The sequence below is a fragment of the Fundulus heteroclitus genome, unplaced genomic scaffold (assembly GCF_011125445.2).
Source record: "Fundulus heteroclitus isolate FHET01 unplaced genomic scaffold, MU-UCD_Fhet_4.1 scaffold_38, whole genome shotgun sequence".
In the NCBI taxonomy this organism is placed as follows: domain Eukaryota; kingdom Metazoa; phylum Chordata; class Actinopteri; order Cyprinodontiformes; family Fundulidae; genus Fundulus; species Fundulus heteroclitus.
The window spans coordinates 969160-988605 of record NW_023396792.1 but is presented as its reverse complement, the minus strand read 5'-3'; the positions used below and the strand labels follow the sequence as shown (position 1 = coordinate 988605).

Sequence of the window (19446 nt, the reverse complement as noted above, 5' to 3'; positions counted from 1 at the left end):
GCAGGTTAGGGCTGGGCAATATGTCGAGCTTTTAAAAATAATTTTTTTTTTTTTAAAAGACATGTATTGCTATCGTGTAAATCGAGAGGGCCTACTTGTATGTATCCCATTAGGTTATTTTTCATCCGTTTCTCATATTTATCTACTGGTTTTTGTTGACACAATTTGGATAAAGTGTTGCCTTTTTATAATTACTTTATGAAATGAAAAACATATTGTGTTAGATAACGAATATCGGCATTCAGCCTAATAATATCGAGACGTTATCTTTGGTCCACATCGCCCAGTCCTTCCTGCGGGACACATTTTAATCTTTCACGTGTTGCACGTTTAGGAGAAAAGAAAATGTGAAAGAGCAGGGGGAGAGCTGAAGGACAACCAGACATCTGGATGGATTCTCTGTAGTCTAAACGCAACAGAAACCCCCAGAGTGCGACGAAGGCCCGCGTGCCCCTTACCACAATGATTATTTCTTTCTGCAGGAGATAATTATTGACCGTCTCATCATTAATTTCTATCCACTCAGTTCATAGCTTTGCCCCAAAGAGCTGGATTGCTCTCTTTCTTTGAAGAGCATGAGTGGTGCTTTTATCGTCTCTGCTGGTCTCTGTGTTTGGATGGGGAAGGCAGAGCCGAGCAAGACCAACTGTAGCTTGAACAAAGAGGCCCTGTAGTGTTAGATCATGGTTTCTGTGTGTGTGTGTGTGTGTGTGTGTGTGTGTGTGTGTGTGTGTGTGTGTGTGTGTGTGTGTGTGTGTGTGTGTGTGTGTGTGTGTGTGTGTGTGCAGACGAGTACATGTGTGTGATTTGGTGGTGGCTCTTTTGTTTCCCTGCCCCGGGCCCTTTGCTGGCCAGTGCTCAACTCTGACTAATATGCATGTATAAATACACTATGCTGCCGTCAGTTCGCGCAACATCAAGCGCACCATTGTTTCACGCAACTCTGTGACTTCAGAGATAAACCTCGCTCTTTGTTCAAGTCACCGTTTCTGTGCTGTTGTTATCCACCAGAAAATGTGAAGCATTTGTTTTTTGTTCTCCCCCCCCAAAAAAAGATTCAAAGGTGTTTTTTATATTGTTACGGTAAAGTACATGAGGTCATCACATTATTAAATATCACATTTTGTGACATATAAGACCGTTATGTCCGCTGTCAACATTATGTCGTTGCAATCTGGACGTTTTCTGGTGTCGGTACGTTGGTTTTCTCTCTGTTGCCATCGATGCTGACTAGTAAATGTTTTTATGCCGTTCATTTATAGCAAGACTTATAGCCTTGAATAATGACAACTGATGTTTAAACATCCATCCATCCATTTTCCAACACGCTTATCCCTGTTATCGCGAGGGGTGCTGGTGCCTATCTCCAGCTATCAATGGGCGAGAGGCGGGGTTCACCCTGAACGGGTCGATATTTAAACATATTAAGTATTTAACAGACGTTGGCTTTAAAGCTGCTGAGATACACTCGGCAGACCAACCGTGTCCGCACCAGAACACATGGGTGCTGGAACCAGCTCTCAGAAGGGTGTAAGCCCAATCCGCAGCTTTATGACAATGTAAAACACGGTGACAGCTTTATACCTGGGTGCAGCTGTCCTTGGCTGGAGCTGCCTGACTGTGCTTTATAATGACAGTGACGGAGCATGCCTCTGTTCTCATACGAGCACATCAAGTCCTTTATGACTCCTCTTATTGTAACGCCCCCTCACATGGTTTGTGATGAGCGTGTGTGGGACGTTTTCAGTTTAAACGGCGACGGCATCGCTTGTTTTTGCCTGTTTATTTTTTTTTCTTCACTGGTGTCTGATGGACCCCGCCTCTCGCCCAGTGAACGCTGGAGATAGGCACCAGCACCCCGCGACCCCATGAGGGATAAAGCCGATCAGAAAATGGATGGATGGATGGGCGTCTGATGGAGAAAACAGGCTAACACGGCCGTTATGTGTCTTGTCTTTTTGGCTACGGTAGGTTAAAAAAAAAAAAAATCACCCCATGACCCAGGTTCAACCCACAGGTCAGGCCACGGGACAAGACCACCTGCAGGTCCCGCAACCCGGCCACACTGTTGTTTCTCAGGGCGCACCCCCCCACCAGCCCCCACCTATGTCTGCCCTGGGCTAGTGGATGAATGAATCGATGAACGGATGGATGAATATATCACAAAACACTTCAGAGGAATGGATGCGTTGAGGAATGCCGTAGTTAAATGGGTCAGGTCCCCGGGGACAATGGTGGCTTTACTGTGTGATACGTCAAGGCAGACGGGAGGGGGGGATGGGGGGGTACACCCATGCTTTCTGTGCCAATTATGGACATAAATAACTTCCTCACAGAGCTGCCATGGACATTAGGGTCAAAGGGTTAACTCTGTTTTCACAACAGTAAGCTAAACAGATTCATTTTGGTGAGCTGCAGAGCAGAAATGGGAAAAGATCGACAAGTTGGCAGCTTACTATGAAATATTAGAACCAAACTCTTCATTTTGAAGTGTTTAAAACTTACTGCCGATCAAGCTGAGTCATCATGGGTGTCCCTGAATATCCCCTGGGCTTCGTCACGTCGAACCCTTTTTTTCCTCATATTTGTTTCTTCACAAAGCTGTCCTGCCTTGCGTCTCTGGGCCCGTCAGCAAACACCAGACTCTCTTATCAGGTGTCTCTCGATAGCCGCCGCAGATGGCCCCCTCTGCAGCATCCAGTAAACTGTATATTTAGAATCAGGGAAGGTGATGACACTAATGACCACGGCGGTGCTGAAGATGACGGGTGAGAAGGTTTAAAGATTAGGTGTTGATTAGAGGGTGAGGTGGCCAGATTATCACGATGACAGGGTGGACACAAGACATGTTATTTTAAATGGCTGAAAGCTGCCGTAAATTAGTACCCTTTTTTTTTTTTTTTCTTTCCACGGGTGCTGGTGTTCGCCTTGAACTCCGCCACAGACAGCTTTGCTTTCGCTGCCTGCAGGCAGACATCACTGTTGCTTAATCAGCTGGAGAGAAGGAGGGTGAGGCTGTAATTTAAAGAAGGATGCGGAGCACTCCGGGGGTCGGAAAGTGATTCTGCTGGCTGATCCAAGTGTGTTTGACCTAGTATAAGCAAAGGTATAGAAATACAGCCTGATGAACTCCAATGATTGGGTTAGAACACACATTAGCTGAATCGGCTAATATTCCTTTGATGCACGGATCAAACGCTGCTAAACCATTTTTTTCCCCACTCAAAAAAACCTCAAAACTATGAACTCCCACTACTTCAGGCCTATAAACACACCACCCAGCAGCACATACTATATATATATATATATATATATTTTAGTTGGTTTAAATATAGATATTTGTTTGGAGCAAAGATGTACCAACCAGGCCTCTCCAGGCCAATTCTGGTGTTTCAGGTCCAGCAATGTCTGTCATATTTTTACTAACCTCAAAGAAAGTTCATAGAATTTACCTTTTTTGCATGTATTACCAGAAATAAAAGGAGTTTTTGGTTTAAATTATTTTATGAAATAAAGGGAATGAAAGTTGTGATATTTTTTTCCCCCGTGCATCCGGCCTTCTGATAGGATCCCATTAAAGGGAAAAAAAATGTCAGGTTCTGTCAGGCGAATACATCAGAGGCTTCGGTGTCCCCCCATCGCCTTGCCAGGAATAATATGGCAGCGTTAATTCCCAGTCAGCATCTGACAGGTCTTTAACCAGGATGCTGTCACTCATTACATCCTCCTCGCATTTTGCTACTTAAGCATAAAGTGATGGAAAACAAAATGAAACATGACAGATTACCCTGTGTGAAACAAAACAGGCGCTCTTGGTTACACAGAGTTCACAGCTACATCTGGTTGGGATTTTACAAAAAAAATTATAAATCTGGTCAACATCTGCATTTGGCCCAATTATGCCAAAAATAAAGATGTTTGCATTTAGTACTTTAGTACTTTTTCTGAAGGTTTGGGCTGTCCAGTGGGGTGGAGTAACTTGCACGACACCTCAAAACAGTATAATAGTCCCTATTTGAGTGTTTGTACCGAATTAGCTGGCCTTTATGATGCTGATCCTTGTTCTCTTTTGCTTTGTCCTGCAGAGTGCAGCGATGGAAGAAACAATAATATGGGAACAGCACACAGTGACTCTTCACAGGGTAAGTCTTCTCAGCTTTCTAACCCACTCCTCTCCCTGTCTGTCCTCAGCAGCGCGCTCTTCCCCTTTTTCTCCTGCCTGCTCCTTTATTTTTTCTCGCTCCTCTCTCCATCAAAGTCCCCTCTCCCCCTTCCCCTCCGCGCACAGAGGTCCAGCTTCAGGAGCAGGATGTGTGCTGATAAAACAATAGTCAGGGAGTCCAGATGGCAGGAAGCGGGGCTAAGGAAGACGAAAAACAGCATCCCTTTCCTTGCCGTTTCATTTCAGTTCCTTCCTGGCAGCTCACTCTTCTCCTTCATGAAGCTCCAGGAACAAAAAAAAAAGAAAAGAAAAGTAGAGCTGCAGAGTGTTGCTTTGATTAATTAACTATTTGTTCTGTTATTGTGATAGACAGCACCGCCTTGCATTCTCTCACGGCTTCAAGGGTGCAGTCAGCATCTGCAGTCGAGCAATCAGGCTTCAAAAACCGTAGCTCGCTGTCTTACGGCATGCCGGATTGCTGACTGCTCGGCATTAAGACAACAAGCCGCGCTCGGATGAAGCTGCTGTATCATGGGATTGAAGCAGAGCACCTGTCTAGACTGGCCTTGCTTGCGGTAATCTAATTAGTAGCGGCTTTACTGAGGCTGATTGAGCGGCACAGTGTGACCCGCGGTTCTCAGGCTTGCAGCTCCTCTGTTACGTTGCCTGTAGTGAGATTTGTCCACTGCTTCACACGGCATGCTCTCTCGGCCCTGTGTTTACGACAACAAAGAGTAAAACCAGCTTTCTTATTGTGAATGAGCTGATCTTGTACACTACTGCGTTTAAAAACAGCGTTAGGGTTGTGTGGGAGCATCGCTCTGCTTCGGCTCTGCACAGTGTTAGGAAAACATTAAATTACATCATTGAGGAGTATTTATGAAAAGCAACGCACATTTTACTGTGCATTATTGAACACATTGAAGACATTTTGAATTTGATTATTTTGTACCTCTTGTCTGAAGTGTGATCAATATTTTTTTGTGTGTTTCCACGCTGACAGGCAGCAGGATTTGGGTTTGGCATCGCCATCTCAGGCGGACGAGACAACCCTCATTTCCAGAGCGGAGAGACGTCCATTGTTATATCTGATGTGTTGAAAGGAGGACCTGCAGAGGGTCAGCTACAGTAAGTTGTGGAGTATTTAATTGTCAGTTCCTGTTTTTATATTGGACTTGGATGTCAAAGCTGTATTGGGGCATTTGAACATCACTTATTTTTATTTGTTTTAGGGAAAACGATCGAGTCGTGATGGTCAACAGTGTCTCCATGGATAACGTGGAGCATGCATATGCCGTTCAGCAACTTCGCAAGAGTGGCAAAAATGCAAAGATTGTAAGTTCAACTGAATCTTCCGGGCGCGCCATCTACTGCCACTGAATGTTTTGCATCATCAGTGCCGTCTACTCTCTTTTCTTCCCAAGACTATTCGTCGGAAAAGAAAAGTACAACTCCCAGTTTCCAAGCCTGGCGACAGGGAGACGATGTCTGAGCACGAGGAAGAGTACAGTGATGAGGACGACGGTTATGATCGCCAGGGTGGCCACGCTGGCCAAAGTGCCTACGGAGGCGCGAGTGGAGGCGCCGGCAGGCGTCACGAGCGTGAGCGCAGCAACAGCGGGAAGCGGGATCACAGTGCCTCGCGGGAGAGAAGCATCTCACCGCGTTCTGATCGCCGATCACAAGCCTCATCTGCTCCTCTCAAGCCTTCCAAGGTCACCCTCGTCAAGTCCCGAAAAAATGAAGGTGAGCTTTGCTGCTCTTAGTCTGTCGACACATTTAAACATGACTGAAAAATCTGGTCGCTCTTAAAATTGGGCAAAACTGAAAAAAAAAGACGTACCATTCATCTACAGCAGGTCTGTGTTCATCACAAAGAACATAGCCACTCGTCTGAAGTTTCCCATATTAACAGTCAGAGTTGAAGTTTAAAACCTTTATGAGACTCGTGCTTATCGTGCCAACGCCCACTAAGAAGAGGATGGCAGATAAAGAAAATCAGCAGAGTATAGTGGTCACCAAGGCTCTATAATTATTTCTGTTTAGGCTTTTGTATACATCTTGACCAGGGACAGCAGTAATTGAGGAGGATGTTGTATTCTCTGATGCAGATGCTCGATGTGCTGCTTTAGTGCCTTCAATAACAACAGAAGTCCATTTAAAACAACTGGAATTAATATAATTAGATCATTTTCTATCATAATGGTTTGAAAACTGTGGAGGAAATGTATCTTGTTCTTCTACTATTTTAATTTTTTTTCTTAAACTTCTAAGATGTAAATGAATATTACTGTAAAGATGTCAATTAAGCCATTTAAAGTGGATAGTCTGAACTAGTTTGCTGTTTGCAGGAGTCCTTTTCCATCTGCAGCTTTATATGTGGGAATCAAGATCAGAATCTTAACCTTGGACCAGTTTGATTTTGGTTATCCCAAAATGTGATTGTTCCAGACTGTAAATAAGTTGTTGTTCTAACCTTGTCATGATTATGGCCTTTGAAAAACAGAATATGGCCTACGGCTGGCCAGCCACATCTTTGTGAAAGACATCTCTCCAGAGAGCCTGGCTGCCAGAGATGGAAACATCCGGGAGGGGGACGTCGTGCTAAAGGTGAGACTTCGCAGGACTTGGCTGAGTTGTGGCACAGCTGAACAGCAGAGTGTCAGCTCTCTCTCTCTCTATTGTTTATAATAACATTTTATTATTTATTTATTTATTTTTGAGCTGCAAAATGTGGTTTGCACGACAAGGTGATTGTTGCTCAGCGTGCATATTTGTAGTATAGTACATGACATGTTCAAGCATTTCTTAGATTTTCTACTCTGCCCTTCTGTTAGCAGATGCATCTCCTTTCAGCCCAAAGAAAAGCTATGCAGAAAATGCAGTTTAATAGTTTAATTTCTAGAGAAGAATTTAAATCAAAGACGGTTATTTAAAACATTTTTCCCTTTCTGTGTCCCAGAGTGATTTAAACAGAGCCGGCTCTGCAGGAACACGGTGCACCCTGCAGTAAACCTTGTGCACTTTGTGTCTGGTTAGTTTCTTGTGCTGAACTGCTTCTCCTTCTCTGGCAGATCAATGGCACCGTTACAGAGAACCTCTCGCTGATAGATGCCAAGAAGCTGATCGAGAGGTCAAAGGGCAAGCTAAAGATGGTGGTGCAGAGAGATGAAAGAGCCACGCTGCTCAACATTCCCGACCTTGACGATAGCGTCCCGTCAGCCAATAACTCCGACAGAGATGGTGAGAAACGCTGCCTTATTAGTGCAGGATTATGAAACAGCTAGACAGCAGTTTCACAAGACATTTAGGGCCACTGTGGAACATGAGTAAGCTGTTATTATATTTACATGATTGATTCAAGCTAACATCTGATCGATTTTAACGTGGAAAGACATTTCAGAGATCCATTCGCTGACATCCGACCATTCCAACCGATCCCACGGGAGAGGTCAGTCACGCTCCCCCGACAGGATGGACGCCGCGGACATCCTCCGTCACTCTCCTCGGCAGATAAGCAACGGCAGGTAGGCGAGGCGCACGCATGGCCGCATGTCAAACATCCATATATCCTTCCCCACACCCAGCCCATGCATCATGTCCACGCCCACAGGTGAGTGGGTGCTGAGTAAGCACCTTGCAGCTCTATTGATCAATACGTGGAGGCGTAACATGCATAAAGCACCGTGCTCCCCGTGGAGCCATCAGTGACTTCCAGCAACGGCTTTCTCTGTGACAGAGCGGGCAGAGAAGGCAGAAATCAATCCAGCTGCTGTTTCACCGCAGGCTTGTTTGTATGTTTGCTAAACTCCTCAGCTTACCGCTTTTACTCCTCTGTGCTTGTTTCAAGTGATTATTGTTTCATCAACACACTGATATCAGGACTGTCTGTTTGCCACGTTTCTTCGCTTGCAGTCGGAGTTATCAGTGTTTCAGCGTGAAGGCAGCAAAGCCCCCCAGTGCACAGTTTGTAAAGTATATTTAGCAGAAAACCGTTACAAAAAGCAGTCCAGGTGCACCACCTGGGTGTGGGAACAGGATGATGGTCCACCTTATAAAAAAGGATGCTGATCATGGCATCATTTGTAGTCAGGAAACGGTGGCAGATTACTGATTTTATCTGAATGAACAAACCTTTTTACTTTAATAAAAAAAAAAAAAAAACTAATTTAAGAAACTGTTTCTGGTCTGAATTGTGTATACCTGTCCCATATAACTAAACCATTTCTCTTTGTCTGTATGAGCCTTAGGTTGCTTAGGTTAGAAAGCACCAACTATAATTTCAGACAAAAAGCAGAACGCAGACGGCAAGAAACTGTTCTTTGTGAACAAAGTTATCCAAAAAAATGCACGTTTATTTTTAGTCTAAATCATTACTTAGTTTTATTAATTATTATTTTCATATTTTATGGAACCGTTGCCTCTTAATTAAACATTTTTTGGGTAGAAAATAGGCAGAGAGAAGGTGGGGGGCTTACAGCAAAGCTCCTGTGGTTGGAGTCTGGGCTGAGCAATATGGGCCAAAAATTAATATCTTAATGTTTTGAGGCTGAATGCCGATATAAAAGTATAATTCTAACACAACATAGACCATCTCGATATCAATGGTAAATGGCTTGTACAGCGCTGTAACTAGTCCTAGTGGTGAGTTATGTTAGTAGCCACAGCTGCCCTGGGGAAGACTGACAGAGGAGAGGCTGCCACACATCGGCGCCTCCGAGCCCTCTGACCACCGCCTGCAGGCAATGCGGTGAAGTGTCTTGGCCAAGGACACAACTAATGAGACATGAAAATTGATCAGATGGTTGGTTTTAATCAATCATATAAATGATAGTCTCAACTTATATCTGTTTTTTTTTTTTTTATCTCGATATATTGCCCTGCCCTATGAGCTTCCATTAATGAAGCGCCCACTCTACCACTACGCCACCCACCATCCCATTTTATTTTATTTTAACTAGAATGAAATGAAATAACAAAATATTCTTAGATTATCAAGCAGAAAGAAGTTTGTGTGCAGTACTTTTTTTTATATTGGGCTTTTGCAACCTTTTCTGCCACTGAAGCTACAGGAACATTGGTTCTAAACTCATACTCAGCTCTGTTTAATCCGCCATGGGCTGAATTTAACTTAAGTCCTAGAAAACGGTGTAGTCTGCATTTTATAACTTATTAGCATAATGAATCTCAAGCCGCTTATTTCTAATAAAAAAGGAGCAAACTGCTATCATAAACTAGCTGGAAATATTTATGTCAGACTGAAAGCAGCAGAGACAAAGCAAAAAGGAAATCTGCATTTCAAAAACACTAATCCAAAAACGTCACTGTGGGAATTTGTAATCTTTTAGATGTCATGAATAAATCTGAAGGCAATTTAGAAATGTGTTTGGATCACATGCGATATAGAAACAAAAATCCCATGTCAAGAAATGATTGTTTTCAATCCATTTCTGTTAGCCTAACTTGACGTTGATCTTGTCGGGAAACGGCTGCAGGAGAACAGCCACTAGTCTAAACTTGCCCCTATGAACAGTCAGATCAATAATTAAAAGCTTTAAACAAGGCTGGGTGAGGACTCAAGTTTATCCTCCCATCATGCAGAATGAAAAAGGATGGGACGCTCCAAAGAGAATTACGTCATGGAGTCTCCATGTCTCCTTTAAAAAACAATTTCTTTTAAGGCTTTTTGCACATCTGAGTGCTGTATTCTGTAATGCAAATGCCCCCCTCAGTGCTTTAACGCCCTTAGATAAAGAACAGAAATAGACAGCTTAAATAATTATGAGCTTTATTAGTTCATTTTCGGTCTACATGCAGTTAAATCATTTAGTGTTTTCTTATTCGTTATAAGACGAACGCGAATGTGGGTATGAACAGCTGGTTGGCTCTACCTGCATCTGCTGAGTGAGAAAACAGCAAGTAAAGAGGGATTTTAATGGAAATGAATGAATTAATGCTAGCTCCACCTCTGTCTTTATGGTTGCGTTGCTCTATTGTTTCTTTCCCATTGTTTTTTTTTTCATTGCACGAGTTGTTTCCCATGTGGGTTCATATCTGGACATTGTTGCATATGTAAAAGCAGCATCGTTTTTCACTTTTAATACGTCTCATTGAACTTAAAGTTGCCTTTTTTGAGCCTGTGATCCTGCTCCCTGGTTATAGACACACACACACACACACACACACACACTGAAACATCTGCTGTTGTAGCACGATGTCGGCTCACTGCCTTTCTGCTTGTTAAACTGGCTTTTTAGCTGCTAGTCAGTTATGTCATTCTGAGTAGATTAACCTTCAGTGCAGCCATTTCATTTGGGGTTATATTGTGGTTTTAATGCAGCATAAGAACGCAGCTGCTGCTTAGATAGACTGCTAGAGCTGGAGAATTCATGCATGTCTATTTTGAGCTTTTTGCTCAGCAAAATCTTGGCAAACTTTTATAGTTCAATGTCAAGTATGTTTGTTTTATTTGGTCAAATATTGCGAGGATAGTATTTGGACTACTAGATTGAGTTCAAGGAATGCTGTCCCTATCTCCCTGTATTGGGGGGGGGGGGGGTTAAAGGAATTTGACATACTTCCCACAGTGCTTTGCCCCAAGCCGGGTGGTTGGATAAATCTGATTGGCTGAAAGGCTTTGGGAAATTCTTTTCATCAAGATGGAAAACCGCTCCTGCTTTTTCCTAAACACGCCATTAACAACCCTTCTCATCGAGGGTTTGTCGGCCGGGTTTGCGTGCGTTCTGTTCACAGGAACAGCTCTCCCCGTGTTGTTTCTAAGAGGAATTAGGATCAAATTCTCCTAAGCGTCATGGTTCAACTAGAACATGCAAATGTGTGAGTAAGGTGTTATTTTTATGGTGTAGCATGGCCTAGTTTTAGTTTTTATTGCTTCATTATCATCCAGCTATTGTCCCTTTTTTGCTTGGGAGGGATGTTGGGTTCTTGTCATTTGTGCTGCGTCAGTTCTGTAAAGGAATTGACCTGGTTTTACATTCATCTGTCTTTTTTCCCCGTTTTTTCCTTCTTGCTTGTTTGCTCTCTTCTTGCTGGAGCAAAGCTATGGAAATCTAGAAGCAAGGGGACAACACCGAGGGTTCTGTCAAACAGCGTTTGTCACCGTATCGTCTTTTTTTAGCACCGTTTTGCAGCAGGAAGCTGAACATTTCGACCCTTCTGCTCTCCCGGGTTTTTTTTACCTTTATTTTGTTTTCCTGTCTCTCTGCTCTTCTCCTTCTGTTTTCTATTCATGTTCTTCAAGCACAAGGATGCACACGCGCAGGCCTTCGGCCCTGTTATGCATGCTCAGGACGCGTCTCCCATTAACCGTCCCTCCTCTCTCTATTTGCTGCGTCGTTCCACTCGCATGAAAATCCGCCGAAGATGTTTTCCTTGTAGAACTGCGTTGTAGTGAGGGCTGAAAAGAGCAAAGACTGGTGGAAGGCGTAAAAAAAGGCTGCAGCGCCGCAGACGGGTACCGCTCTGTCTTTGTCTCATTCTGCTGCGTCACGTTCGATTTGCGATGAAGGTTTGTGTTCTGCACGCACTTTCTTTTTCCGTACTCCAGGAGGAAAATCAGTTTGGGCAGGCGTGAGAGAGAAGACGGTGTGTGGCTTCGAGCGTGCACCTCCACATTTCTGTTCAGGCTACTGAAGACAACTGGAGTGCTGTGGCGGCAGCGGGTCACGTGATCAGACAGGAATTCAAGCATTGTCTTAAGCTGCCGAGTTTTTCTATCCCACAACCTGCTGGACTCTCACACGTGTTTCCATCTTTGTTTGGCTCAGTTTTTCAGCTGCCTTGTATGGAACTGTGTCTGGACCCAGGGAGTTTGTTTCAGGAGGTTCCCTCTCTTTGTGCATTTTACTGCAAATTTTGCTAAAACAGAAAATAATATCATATAATTATGGGGTTGGAATGCAAACTGTAAAAATGGTTTATTTCTTCCTAATAAACTAAAATGTCTTAACCACTTCACTGCAAAAACAGAACTAGAAATAAGTAAAATGTTCTTAAAATTAGTGTATTTGTACTTTATCTGAGCAGGTAGATAAGATGATTTGCCAATGGAATAAGATTTTTGCACTTTAAAATAGGAACAATTCATCTCAATCATCTAATTTAAAGTGCAGTTTATCTAATTATCTTATTTTAGGGGTCAAAATACTCATTCCCTTGGCAGATAATCTTATTTACCTCCTCAAATCAAGGATAAATACACTAACTTTAAGAACATTTTACTTATTTTTAGATCCGTTTTTGCAGTGTTTAAGCTTAAGCTGAAGATGGAGGCTCGTTTTCATCAAGCTGGACATCCTTCTTTTTAATTACTTATTGTCCTCCCCCATGTGTCCTCTGACGTAGTCCTTGTCCTGTGCAGTTTCCTTTTTGGTTTGTTTTGTTCTTCCTGCTAATGTCTGCAGAGGACAAAGCGGCTAAACAAAGAGCGCATTTTTCTACACAAACACACACACACACCGAAATACTCGGTTCTAACTCTCTACGAAATGGATCGGTACAAACTGGTCTTTGTTGCTTTCTGTAAGCCCTCAAACGTTGAAATGTTCCTGTTTCGTTTCAGCCACCGGAGTCGAGATGAGGAGCGCATCTCCAAGCCGGGGGGCATGTCCACTCCAGTCAAAGCCTTTGACGATGGTGTGTTGTCTCAGGCCAGCGACCAGGCCAGCTCCAGTAACGACAAACAGCTGCCTCCGCTGCCTGGTAAAGAGCCCCTCCCTGTCAGAGGGCCACACCTGTTTGAGCCTATACACCTCATTCATTTAGCCTTCCTGTCAGACCCCAAGATCACAAGTGTTTCTATTTTCTTTGAAAAGTCACAAGCCGATTTTGGTCTTAATTCTAGCTCTCCCACGTTTTCACAAAACCATGTGCCAACACTTTTTAAACATCCCTCCTTACGTTTTTTACGCCATGATTATTTTATGCTCCTGGCCAGGTATGTATCTGTATCTTTCAGTGCACTAACTTCGGCCTGTGTTGCGTTCGCTCCAGAACCAAAGCCAGTGTATGCACAACCCGGTCAGCCAGATGTGGACCTGCCCGTCAGCCCCTCCGACGCACCAGTGCCCAGCGCCTCTCACGACGAAAGCATCCTCAGGTAAATGATCCGGCCTTTTTTCAAGTCACTGAGCAGATCCGCGGAGCAGCGGCATGAAGTGGATGCCAAATCAAGCGCACAAATTGTTGACTTCAGTGAAATGATCCTGAACTGGGCTGGATCTCATCGAAGATCCCTTTGTTTACTGACCTTTTTGCTTTTTGGTCTGTTTTTTTTTTTTTCTGCAGGCCAAGTATGAAATTGGTCAACTTCAAGAAGGGAGAGAGTGTTGGGCTGCGGTTAGCTGGGGGGAACGACGTGGGGATTTTTGTGGCAGGAGTTTTGGAGGATAGTCCAGCTGCTAAGGAGGGGCTGGAGGAGGGGGACCAGATTCTCAGGGTAAGCTACACTCCCTTCTCTTGAGCTCTTCTTGGTTTCTAACCAACGATAATTTAAACTCACCCTGCAGAAAGAAAATCCTTGTTGCCGTGCTGCATCTTTCCACAAACTTGCATCAGCTTCCCAGCGCTCGCATGGATGTGATTGGTGTTTCAGAGAGAGAAACGCAGCAAATGAAGCGCATGTCTGGGGTCAAAAGAAAGTTTTAGTTTAGTTTTATTAATTTGATAGGGACAAGTGTGTGCATCAAACATGGAAACACTATAAATTAGCCATGGCTATAAATGTTATAATGTGTATCCCTAGAAGGGCCTTTCAAAACAACCCAACTTACAAGAGTTCCCAAATTCACATCATTAGCTACCGATGTTGATATCTTGAGCTTTTATTATTGTCAGATTCCTTTTTACCAAACCGACATGGCTCGAATTGAAAGAACATCTGGTCTTAGTGTCACAAAATAGAAAATTTGAAATCCCCTCTCACTACGTCTCACTTAGTAAATGGTGAAACTATGTTGTTCACAGCCACAGTCATTCTATTTCTTTGTAAAAAATATCTTGGGAATAACGAAACAATGTATCTGTTAGTTTATGAGTCATTCCCAGGATCTGTCTCCTGTCAGAATCTCCCGTTGTTCCCAGAATAATGAGCACACAATAGAGGTCGTTCTTTTCCTTCTGACCTCAGAACAGTCGACCGACTGTCCAGCGGAACACTAGCCTAACTCAGTGGATGGGATGATGGAAGCCCTCTTTATGTCATTGCTGGGCTCATTCTGACGTGTTTTTACTTCATTTCCACCTGCTTTGAGGCTGAGGAGATCAACCCAGAGCATCAATTTGAAATAGTTTTCCTCAGAATACTCCCGCTCAAGGCTGCAGGCCTTTACGTTGTGATTCCTGGCGCTCTGTCGACTGTACAAACACAACTCTGAGACTTCCAGGACATTGTTTTCCCTCCTTAGGTGGTTTCCCTTTGGTCACGGTGTGCTAGTGCAGATAAAGACGTCAAGCCCTTCTGTTTCTGGGAAGGATAAAGGTGTCTTTCAGAGGTTCACTGACCCATTCCATGTGTTTCTGATTCCCCTGCTGCCCCTCAAGCAGAGTCAATAAACAGCAGATATTGTGTTTAGTTCAGCAGTAGGAGGCCGTGACAGAAGGCTGCTCCGTTATTAGAGGGATTGTCTGATGTGCTTCTGATGATTAGATTTTCTGTTTGTGCAACAAAACACAAAGTTGCAAATGGTAGCAGAGCACATTCAAGTCCAAGATTGCAGACCAGGATCTCCTGATGTAGCGGCAGAAATTTGATTCTTTTACTTCTGTAAATTATAGGTCAACAATGTGGACTTTGCCAACATCATCCGAGAAGAGGCAGTGTTGTTTCTGTTGGATCTCCCAAGAGGAGAAGTTGTTACTATTCTGGCACAGAAGAAAAAAGATGGTAAGTTTACGTCTACGGCTACAAAAGAAGCATAATATGCGTGTTCACAGTTCTAATGTTGTTGTTTTTTTCCCCGTCTCGTTTCAGTGTATCGGAGGATAGTGGAGTCTGACGTCGGCGACTCTTTCTACATCCGGACACATTTCGAATACGAGAAGGAATCTCCTTATGGACTGAGCTTTAACAAGGGCGAGGTTTTTCGTGTGGTGGACACGCTCTACAATGGCAAATTAGGCTCCTGGCTCGCTATCCGCATCGGGAAGAATCACCAGGAAGTGGAAAGAGGCATCATTCCCAACAAGAACAGGTAAAATAGGACTCGGCTCAAATCTGTGCAGCCTGGTTTGTGACTTGGGGAACGGACAGGGCTTCAGGAAAAGGAGCACTGTTGTAAAGCTACGACTGGTAGAAAAGTAGAATAGGTGGAGATTATTTTTGTTTAACAGTATTTTTAAGACCTCTCTGGAGTCATGTTTAAATGGGTTTGTGTCTAAACTGAGAGATTCTATAGTAGGATATGCAGCAAACACTTTGTCTTTACTATGAGGACTTATTGTCTGCTGTAAGCCATGTTTGGTTTGTGCATCATCCAATAGCTTTTAAATAACCAACTTTTTTTGGCTGAATTGATGTTTTTCATCTACATTCCGCTTTATCAACTATGTCCTAAGCCTTTTATTCTAGGTAAAACTGTGAAGTTATTCAAGACTTATCTTTTACCTCTTGTCCGCACTGGCATGAATCTCTTTAAAGGCGCAATAAGCGATATTTCACCACTAGGTCAACTTTTTCCTAATTTAAATCTTTAATTATAAGGTTTTCACTATGATAAGAACTGTAAATTGCATTTAAAATTTACACATAACAATCAGTATAAAATGTTTTTCTGTTACCGTATTTACCCTTAAGCAATGCAATTCAGATTTATTTATATAGCGCCAATTCACAACATGTCATCTCAAGGCACTTTACAAAGTCAAAATCAATCAAATCATCCAGACAGATTGGTCAAAAAGTTTCCTGTCTAAGGAAACCCAGTAGAACCACATTGAACAGTCGTCTGCATTGTCCATGGCATTACAGCAATCCCTCATACTGAGCATGCATGAAGCGACAGTAGAGAGGAAAACTCCCCATTAACGGGAAGGAAAACCTCCAGAAGAACCAGGCTCAGTATGAACGGTCATCTGCCTCGACCGACTGGAGGTTAGAGAAGACAGAGAAGAGACACAAAAAGCATAGATGCACACATTGATCCGTTATGAAGAAGAAAATGACAGAGAACAAAAAGTTAAAAGTTGAAATAACAACAAACAATGGAAATTGGAGAACAGTAGGAGAACTCAGCAGAGTGAGAAAATAGAACCTGATGTCCTTCAGTAGCCTAAGCCTATAGCAGCATAACTATAGAGATAGCTCAGGGTAACCTAAGCCACTCTAACTATAAGCACATTTATATCTTACTACCTAATTTAACCAAATCCTTCTGTGTTTCTGTAAAAGTCAGTTTATCAATAATGGTTTCATGCAGGGAAACCTTTTGCACAGAAGGTCAGAAGCTTAACATCTGAGCTTCCTGTGTTTTTACCCAGCTTTTGACTTTATCCGGCCCCCATTTGTTTATGTTTGCAGAGCGGAGCAGCTATCCAGTGTGCAGTACACCCTCCCTAAAACTCCAGGGGGCGACAGAGCGGACTTCTGGAGGTTCAGAGGGCTGCGAAGTTCCAAGAGGAATTTGCGGAAAAGCAGGGAGGACCTGTCCGCCCAGCCGGTTCAGACCAAGTTCCCTGCCTACGAGAGGGTTGTGCTGAGGGAAGGTGAGTTTTTAGCAGCCACAGTATGTGCAGTGTTGCATGTGAGGCTTCTGCATAGGCTTATAAAAACAGTTAAACTTAAAAGTAAAACAGCGAGCGTTGCTCTCAGAGGTTTTCTGCTAATGTGTCCATGAATGTCACCCAGACAGCATTTATGCATTGAACTTGAAAACATCTGACTGAGCTGTGCTGTACGTTTCCTCCTAATTAATTTTGTGCCGTTGGATCACAGCCGGATTCCTGAGGCCAGTGGTTATCTTTGGGCCGATCGCAGATGTGGCCAGGGAGAAACTGGCCCGGGAGGAGCCAGAAATATTTGAACTAGCAAGTAAGTAATAAAGCCAGATCTGTACGATCATTTTAATGCGTAGTGTCCTGGTATGTCTCTGCAACCGAGACCACACTTTTAATTTGCCCGCTACACATCACTAGAGCCGAAGAATATTAAATCTGAGGCTCATTTATTCACGGGAGAGGTAGAAACGAATAAATCTCAAATCCCGCAAAGACTGGTTTGAATGCCACTTAGAAACATAAATCTCTTCTTTACTAAATTGCTGTTTACTTAACGTCAGAATGTCCTTAGTCTGAGTGTTTTGTCATGTTAGCCTTTGTTTTCCTGTTCATGGCATCTCTTCCAGATTCTCAGCAGAACTGAATATCCGTTTTAATTTCGGTCCTTATCCACCTCTCGTCACCTCTCCAAATTAGAAGCAGCTTAAAAATGTGTTTTTGTTTTTTTTGTTGTTGTTTTTTGGTTCTTGCACTCGACGCAGCGGCGCTCCGATTCAGCCCGCTCCCACCCAAGTGTTTCCATTCCTTCATGTTTATTTGCACAACTCCAGTGATGTTTACGTAACTGTATTTTCTTTTCAGAAACACAGCAACAACAAGGAGGGGAAAGTATGTCACATAGTGCATCAAGTATCTATATATACATTTGTTTCATTTGAGTCGGTGAATGACAAATAATCTAGAAGTACAAGTGTTTGATGGCTAGCTCACTTACTTATGTTGATGTTCAAACAGCAGCCATTGTTAATGCGTAGAGGGGAATAGCACTCTATTTAACATAGGTGTGAATCTTTTCTGCGATGAGAAGTCTTGATAACCCCCCCAAAAACAAACATGTGATTTTTACAAGTGCTCCGTCCTGCTGACACACAACTAGCTTTCCACAGACACCGAGAACGATTGGAGACGTTTGTTTGAAGAGAACGCACTTATAAAATTGGATTTGACTCTTTCAACGGGCTGTAAAAAATGAGTGCGAATCAATTTAGGTCTCAAAGAAGACCGGCATGACGTTCCCCCCCTTTTTTTTGAAGAAGAAAATTTGGCCCAATGTCAGCACTGATAAACAAGCCCTCTGTCTGTGGGATGGTTGCATGTGTTGGACTTAATGGAAACGTGACGTGACGAGTGAACCGCTTTCCTCTGCTCCCCCCTAGCTGTTGTCTGTTGTGTGTCAGCGTGACCTCTGCGCCGCTTCTAGTCGCAGATGAATTGAAACGTTCGTCAATTTGTAGACGTAGATGAGAGCCCGACCGTTTGATTCAGTGGTATTCCCCTCATTAATATGGATTTTACCGTGAAGGATGAAAACGGCAGGGCTGCATGTCGAGCTGTGCAATATAACATGCTTCGGAGACAACAAGAGCTCTCACAGACCCCGTCCCCCACGGCGAGTTTAACGAGCTAAGTAATTAATAATAAACAGGGTTTCTAAGACTAATTATTTAGGTTTCTAATTATTGTTTTTATTTGTTCATAATCAATAACTAAGTTATTCTTTAAAAGTAATGGAAAAGTGTAGTAAATGACTTTAGATGATATAGTTTGGGTTTTGATTTAGTTACAGGCATCCTTGTTTTTCTTTGCTACTTTAGTTTAGAATGAAAACAGGATTCTTAGGGTTAAAAAAAAGTGTCTTGATTGTTAAATAAATAATAGAAATAGAGAAAAATTAGGTTTTCAGCTTAACATCCTCCACATTTATTAGTTCCCCTGGTTAAAAATCCTCCAAATAAATGTTGCATAAACGTGTAAAGTCAAGTAAATGCTTAATGAGATGAACTCAAATGGGAAGTTTACAGTTAAGACGCTTCTGCTAAACAATTATTTTTTTAAATATTTTTTTTTTATTTGTTTTTACAAATTGTTGTGACTACTGCTAATTGAAGCAAAAGTGCTTACACAATTATTTTTAATGTTGAATTATTCCCCCCTGAATAAATAGACTAAGATAAAAGGAAATGTATTCTTTGTTTGAGATTATGATCATGCTAATGCTGAGTTTATTATATTATATGTTTTTTTTTTTTAACACTCGTTCAGGAGGGATGCTAGTAAGTGTGGAGGATGCTGTGACAAAGGACCAAAAATGATTCTAGGATCCAAACTTTTTGGATGTTTTCAGACTGCTGAACAAAACTTGCTCGTACGAAGCTTTGTTAATAATATGCGTCCAGTTTTAAGGTCAAAACCCCCTAAATGATTTGTCTCATGTTTGCCTGTATGTGCCCAGTCAGTTTAATGCACTGATGGAAAGCAGATCCCTCCGTCAT

The 19446-nt window shown here is 42.8% G+C and overlaps 1 protein-coding gene across 11 annotated transcripts in view; it reads left to right on the top strand.

Moving 5' to 3' along the window:
* The window catches only part of tjp1a (tight junction protein 1a), a 126650-nt gene that overhangs the window by 87785 nt on the left and 19419 nt on the right, over positions 1 to 19446 (top strand). For 7 of the 11 annotated variants that reach the window (XM_036130798.1, XM_036130793.1, XM_036130799.1 and 4 more), the window contains 15 exons: positions 4086 to 4142; positions 5166 to 5290; positions 5395 to 5497; positions 5587 to 5908; positions 6669 to 6772; positions 7237 to 7405; positions 7557 to 7689; positions 12744 to 12883; positions 13175 to 13280; positions 13469 to 13619; positions 14957 to 15065; positions 15153 to 15372; positions 16698 to 16882; positions 17112 to 17207; positions 17756 to 17782. In XM_036130798.1, coding sequence (XP_035986691.1) covers positions 4086 to 4142; positions 5166 to 5290; positions 5395 to 5497; positions 5587 to 5908; positions 6669 to 6772; positions 7237 to 7405; positions 7557 to 7689; positions 12744 to 12883; positions 13175 to 13280; positions 13469 to 13619; positions 14957 to 15065; positions 15153 to 15372; positions 16698 to 16882; positions 17112 to 17207; positions 17756 to 17782 — 2047 coding nt within the window. The remainder of the gene's footprint in view (positions 1 to 4085; positions 4143 to 5165; positions 5291 to 5394; positions 5498 to 5586; positions 5909 to 6668; positions 6773 to 7236; positions 7406 to 7556; positions 7690 to 12743; positions 12884 to 13174; positions 13281 to 13468; positions 13620 to 14956; positions 15066 to 15152; positions 15373 to 16697; positions 16883 to 17111; positions 17208 to 17755; positions 17783 to 19446) is intronic. The other 4 variants (XM_036130803.1, XM_036130802.1, XM_036130795.1 and 1 more) reach the window with 2 other exon arrangements.